The sequence below is a fragment of the Nicrophorus vespilloides genome, unplaced genomic scaffold (assembly GCF_001412225.1).
Source record: "Nicrophorus vespilloides isolate i.1.1-1 unplaced genomic scaffold, Nicve_v1.0, whole genome shotgun sequence".
Classification (NCBI taxonomy): Eukaryota; Metazoa; Arthropoda; class Insecta; order Coleoptera; family Silphidae; genus Nicrophorus; species Nicrophorus vespilloides.
In genome coordinates, this window is record NW_017099573.1 from 297 (window position 1) to 7,050 (window position 6,754).

Sequence of the window (6,754 nt, forward strand, 5' to 3'; positions counted from 1 at the left end):
AACCAACGTTACGTCAATGGACAATGTCAACCAACTTGTGGATCAAACGAACGTCTTGTAAATGGACAATGTCAACCTTCTTGTGGACCATCTGAGAGATATGTTAATGGCCAATGTCAACCAACTTGCAGATCAAACGAACGTCTCGTAAATGGCCACTGCCAACTTAATTGTGGACAAAATGAACGTTTCGTAAATGGTCAATGTCAACCAAACTGTGGACCAAACCAACGTTATGTAAACGGTCAATGTCAACCTAGCTGTGGACAAAATGAACATCTTGTAGGAGGTGTATGCCAACCTACCTGCGGACCAAACCAACGTTTTGTTAATGGAAAATGCCAAACTAATTGCGGTCCCAACGAGCGACTTGTAAATGGATATTGTCAAGTCATAAACATAGAACCTGCATGCGAATATAATCAAATACTAAAGAACGGCATATGTGTAGCAAAATGCACTGGCAATCAAATTCTGAAAAACGGTATTTGCGTTATAGACAATACATATCTACCACCAGTCACTTGTAATTCCAATCAAGTTTTAAGAAACGGTGTTTGTTATGAAAAAGACGCAAGCTGTGGTCCAAATAAGAAATATATAAATGGAAACTGTGTATCTATTGAATGCAAATCCAACGAACACCTTGTAAATGGAAGATGTCAACCGAGATGTGGTCCAAATGAAAATCTTGTAGGTGGCATTTGTCAACCAAACTGTGGCGCTAATCAACGTTTTGTTAATGGTCAATGTCAACCAATCTGTGGACCGAATGAACGACTTGTTGGTGGCCAGTGTCAACCAAATTGCGGTCCTAATCAACGTTACGTAAATGGACAATGCCAGCCAATTTGCGGTCCAAAGGAACATTTGGTAAATGGTCAATGTCAACCGACTTGCGGATCAAACGAACGTTTTGTTAATGGCCAATGCCAACCTAACTGTGGATCAAATCAACGTTATGTAAATGGACAATGTCAACCAATTTGCGGACCAAATGAACGCATCGTAGGAGGTCAATGTCAACCTAACTGTGGACCAAATGAACGCTTCGTAGGAGGTCAATGCCAACCTAACTGTGGACCAAATGAACGTTTCGTTAATGGCCAATGCCAACCTAACTGTGGATCAAATCAACGTTATGTAAATGGACAATGTCAACCAATTTGCGGACCAAATGAACGCATCGTAGGAGGTCAATGTCAACCTAACTGTGGACCAAATGAACGTTTCGTGGGAGGTCAATGCCAACCTAACTGTGGACCAAATGAACGTTTCGTTGGAGGTCAATGCCAACCTAACTGTGGAACAAATCAACGTTATGTAAATGGCCAATGTCAACCAATATGCGGACCAAACGAACGTCTAGTAAACGGCCAATGCCAACCAAACTGTGGACCAAATGAACGTTTCGTGGGAGGTCAATGCCAACCGACCTGTGGACCCAACCAACGTTACGTAAATGGCCAGTGTCAACCAATTTGTAGCCGTAATCAAATATTGAGAAATGGTGTCTGCATTGAAAATTGTAAGGCAAATGAAATTTTGACAAATGGAGTATGTGTTCCGACAGGTCCATACTGTCCAGCAAATACAAGACAAGTAGGAAATGACTGTGTTCCAATTTGCAATGTCAATGAAGAGTTAGTGAATAATCGTTGCATCCTGAAACCAAAATGCAGCAGTAATCAAATTTTACGAAACGGTGTTTGCGTTGATAACTGCGGATACAACCAGAAGATGGAGAATGGTGTCTGCGTCCCAGTCGTTGAATGTACAGGTAATAGAATTTTAAAGAATGGCCGATGCGTACCTAAAACACCAATATGTCGTGGAAATAGTTACTTAGTAAATGGGCAATGCGTTGAAAAACCAACGACGCCCCCAGTCAATTCATGCACCGGAAAAACATATTTAGTAGACGGACGCTGCGTGCCTACACAAACCACACAACCAATATGTACTGGAAATACTTACTTACAAAACGGTATTTGTGTATCACCAAAACCACCACCACATATCGTCTGCACAGGAAACACTTACTTACAAAATGGACATTGTGTGCCAAAAACAAAACCAACACCACCAACACCATCACCACCGGTCTTAACATGCACAGGAAAAACATACTTAGTTAATGGTCGTTGTGTTCCTACATTCCCTTCAACTCCATCACCACCAATAACTTGCACGGCAAATACTATTTTAGAAAACGGCAGATGTGTTCCTAAACAAATCACTTGCACTGAAAATACATATCTCCAAAACGGACGATGTGTACCTAAAACACCAGCTTGCACCGGAAATACTAATCTTGTAAATGGTCAATGCGTTCCTAAACCAACACCCCCAACACATATAACTTGCAGTGGAAACACCATTTTCAAAAATGGACGTTGCATTCCTCAAGATACCACTGGGTACACCTATCCAGTACCAACAGTGCCATTTCCTACTCCAGCTCCTATAATATGCACAGGAAATACATTTTTAGTAAGTGGACGATGTGTGCCTAGGGTAACGCCACCACCACAAATAACATGTGCTAGAGATATGATTCTTCAAAATGGAAATTGTGTTCCTAGACCTACTCCTCCCACACCAGTCACATGCTCCGGAAATTCCTACCTTCAAAATGGTCATTGTGTCTCACGTCCAACAACACCTTCTCAACTTATTTGCACAGGTAATACTTTCCTTCAAAATGGACAATGTGTTCCTAGATCCACACCACCTCCACAAATTACTTGCACCGGAAACACCTATCTCCAAAATGGTCGCTGCGTTTCAAGACCAACAACACCATCTCAAATTACCTGTACAGGAAATACTTATCTTCAATTTGGACAATGTGTTCCTAGACCCACAACACCACCACAAATTACTTGTGTAGGAAATACCTATCTTCAAAATGGTCATTGCGTTCCAAGACCAACATTACCTCCGCAAATCACTTGTACTGGAAATACTTATCTTCAAAATGGACAATGTGTCTCGAGACCAACTTCTCCACCACAAGTTACTTGCACCGGAAATACTTACCTTCAAAATGGACGTTGCGTTCCAAGATCAACTCCACCTCCACAAATCACTTGTACTGGAAATACTTATCTACAATTTGGACAATGTGTCTCAAGACCAACTTCTCCACCACAAATCACTTGCAGGAAATACCTATCTCAAAATGGTCGTTGCGTTTCAAGACCAACAACCCATCTCAAATTACCTGTACAGGAAATACTTATTTGCAATTTGGACAATGTGTTCCTAGACCCACAATACCACCACAAATCACTTGCACACGAAATAGCTACCTTCAAAATGGACAATGTGTCACGAGACCAACTTCTCCACCACAAATCATTTGCACAGGCAATACCTATCTTCAAAATGGACAATGTATCACAAGACAAACTCCTCCACCACAAATCACTTGTACCGGAAATACTTACCCTCAAAATGGTCGTTGCGTTCCTAGACCAACTCTCCACCACAAATCACTTGCACTGGAAATACCTACCTTCAAAATGGTCGTTGCGTTCCTAGACCAACTTCACCTCCACAAATAACTTGCACTGGAAATACCTACCTTCAAAATGGACAATGTATCACAAGACCAACTCCTCCACCACAAATCACTTGCACCGGAAATACATACCTGCAAAACGGAGAATGCGTCCTTAAACCAACTCAACCTACACACATCACCTGCACTGGAAATAGTATTCTACAAAACGGCCGTTGCGTTCCCAAACCTACACCTCCATCACATATCACTTGTACCGGAAATACCATATTCCATAATGGCCGTTGCGTCCCGAAACCCACTCCTCCAACACCAACAATAGTTTGCAAGGGAGATACTATACTTAAAAATGGACACTGTATACCACAAGAACCTACAGGATATACTTACCCAACACCGGCTACCATCTTTACATTACCTACTCGACCATCTAAAAAGACTTGCCGTCCCGGCTACCAACTAATAAACGGTCACTGTGAAATAATTTGCACTGGTAACACGAAACTAATAAACGGCCGATGTGCCCAAACACCTACCTCAACAACAACTACCAATAACCAATACAAATGCCCTGGAAACAGAAGGCCCGTAAATGGCCGATGCGAACCAACCGACACACCTAAAAATATTGTATGTTCAGGTAACACGGTTTATGAAAACGGACGTTGCGTACCGGATCAACATGAGGGATACAATTACACAAAGCCGATACCGCCTTTCGAACCGGATACTACTCCAGACAACACCAACGATGTTCCCACCATAATCACTGATGATGGTAACATTCATCCAGTTGTTATATTGCCAACGTGCGCTGCCGCTCTCAAATGTGTACAAGAAATATATTGCACACCGGAAGGATTCGTCTCTGCAGTTCCAGTCGTCTTAAGCGATGAACAGAAACTCAATCGAGTTCCGTTAACTGTAAGTTTGATGATACCAATCATCCAGTCCCATCGCAATTACGTTTTTTTTTTATCTTGGTTTGCTTGTAGGAATGTGCTGATACATCTGGAGTTGCTGGAAAATGCTGCCGCGATCCTCAATACAAAGATCCATGGCCATCTGCGAATTTGGTGAATGGTATTGATAACGGACAATACCGAGAGGATCCTTCTCTTGGCCAATATTCCATCGACATCTCGAGACCTACTAGATCCCATCCTAAGTTTGCGAACGTAGGCGGTACCTGTGGAACCCGTCATTATGTACGTTTGTTCGTGCTTTGATTGGACTATGAACTAATAATATCTTGATATTGCTATGTTTAGGATACACAACCGAAAGGACCCGGAGCTTTGGATGCACACTTCGCCGAGATCCCTTGGCAAGCTATGGTTCTCAGAGACTCCAACAGAAGTCTTCTTTGTGGCGGTGCAATCATCAGAACTGATGCTGTAATAACGTCCGCTCATTGCGTCGAAGGGTAATTTTTAGAAAATGCAAAGTAAACATAATATTATAATATGTCACTTTGTTTGCAGACTTGACGCCAATGATGTCCTTATTAAGGGCGGCGAATGGAAATTGGGAATTGACGAGGAACCTCTTCCGTTCCAAATTGTTAAAGTTAAATCGATCGTTATTCATCCAAGCTACGATCAACATTCGAAGGGAGATGACGTGGCGATTCTTTTATTGGACGAACATTTGAGAACTGCCAAGAATATCGATACTATCTGCTTGCCGAAACCGGATTCTCAACCGGAAGGTAAATGTATTTCAACCGGTTGGGGAAAGAAGGTTTTACAAGGTACGTCTAATCATCCGTAAATCTATAATTTTCTTATTAATATTATATAAATTTCAGTTCATCTTAAAGATGCTATAATGCGTCTTGTGGATGTCGATGTAATTGGAAACGACGAAAGCGCTAATATTCTGCAGACGCACTTCCCGGAATCCGTGGATCTATTGGCTCCAAGAACCGTTTGCGCTAAATCCCAAGGCGATCAATGCAAAGTAAATCATATAATAATTCTACAATATCAATAGATAATTAACATGTTATTCATTTCGTTCTCATAGGTGGATCATGGATCAGCTTTGGCTTGCACCACTGACGGTTATCACTACACGTTGCACGGTATCTTTAGCTGGGACACCGGCTGCAAAAACGAGAACCAATTGGGTGGTTACAATCTTCCGGACGTCAAATGGATCGAAACGGTTTTATCGAAACACGTCGTCTACTGAACATAGTTAAACGAAAAGACCCTATTTACTTTTATCTCATATCCTCTCACCGACCCCTTTAATTCCTTCTCTTCCCCACACACGAAACTCCGAAATCTAATGAATTGTATTTTTTTTTGTTTGTTTTATTGTACATAACTTTAATTATTATTTTAGCGACTATTATTTTTTATTATTATTAGGAGATTTATTGTATTTAATGAAACGAATTTTAACTGCCATAATATTTTCTTTTTCGTGCATAAATGTTTGTGAAATTTCGTTTTTTTTATTTTAATTTAATTTCTATTATTTTTTTTTTTTGAGAGAAGACACATGTAATAAAATATTGATTTTCTCGAAAACTATAACATTTTTGCTTATATCTTCAAATGTGAATCGACAAATTCATTTCTAAGCAATCAAATTAAAGCTAAATATTCACTCTTTAAAATGTTTGTATTGGTATTATTCTTTCGTTTGTGATTTAGCGGTAATTCACTGTCAAACTGAAGAAACGTTTATTTAATCAAAGTCTTTACATTTTTGCTTATATCTTCAAATGTGAATACGACAAATTCATTTCTAAGCAATCAAATTAAAGCTAAATATTCACTCTCTAAGATGTTTATATTGGTATTGTTCTTTCGTTAAGTTTTCGTTTCGTTTCGTTAAATTAAGAGTAAATATTCAGTTTCCAAATGTGTCTACTGGTATAGTAGTATATTTTGTCGTTTAGTTGTAATTCACTGTCAAACTTCAAGAAACGATTTTTTTAAGCTTTCATTCTTTAACAAAAAGTTATTTGACTTATTTTATTTGGAGAATGACATGAATCAGGAAATATTAATATAATCAGTTATTTAAAATTCATAATTTATTAAAAATAAAACAATAATCTATATATATATTTATATATTTTTTTTTTAATTTCATAAAATAATTATAATATTTAATTTTTAAATAAATGTTCGTAGAAAGAACGTTTTTCCTAGAATACTATGTTCGTTAATCATTTTGAAATAAATCGAATAAACATATTTAAAAAATATA

At 39.0% G+C, this 6,754-nt stretch overlaps 1 protein-coding gene across 1 annotated transcript; it reads left to right on the forward strand.

The window, feature by feature from the left end:
- Window positions 1-6: 6 nt before the first annotated feature.
- Window positions 7-5,888, forward strand: LOC108564762 (ovochymase-2). The gene is made up of 7 exons (XM_017923876.1): window positions 7-1,780; window positions 4,167-4,450; window positions 4,522-4,734; window positions 4,798-4,952; window positions 5,011-5,279; window positions 5,337-5,488; window positions 5,555-5,888. The coding sequence occupies exons 1-7, from the start codon at window positions 1,741-1,743 to the stop codon at window positions 5,720-5,722; spliced, it is 1,281 nt and encodes a 426-aa protein (XP_017779365.1). The 5' UTR covers window positions 7-1,740; the 3' UTR covers window positions 5,723-5,888.
- The last annotated feature ends 866 nt before the right edge of the window (window positions 5,889-6,754 follow it).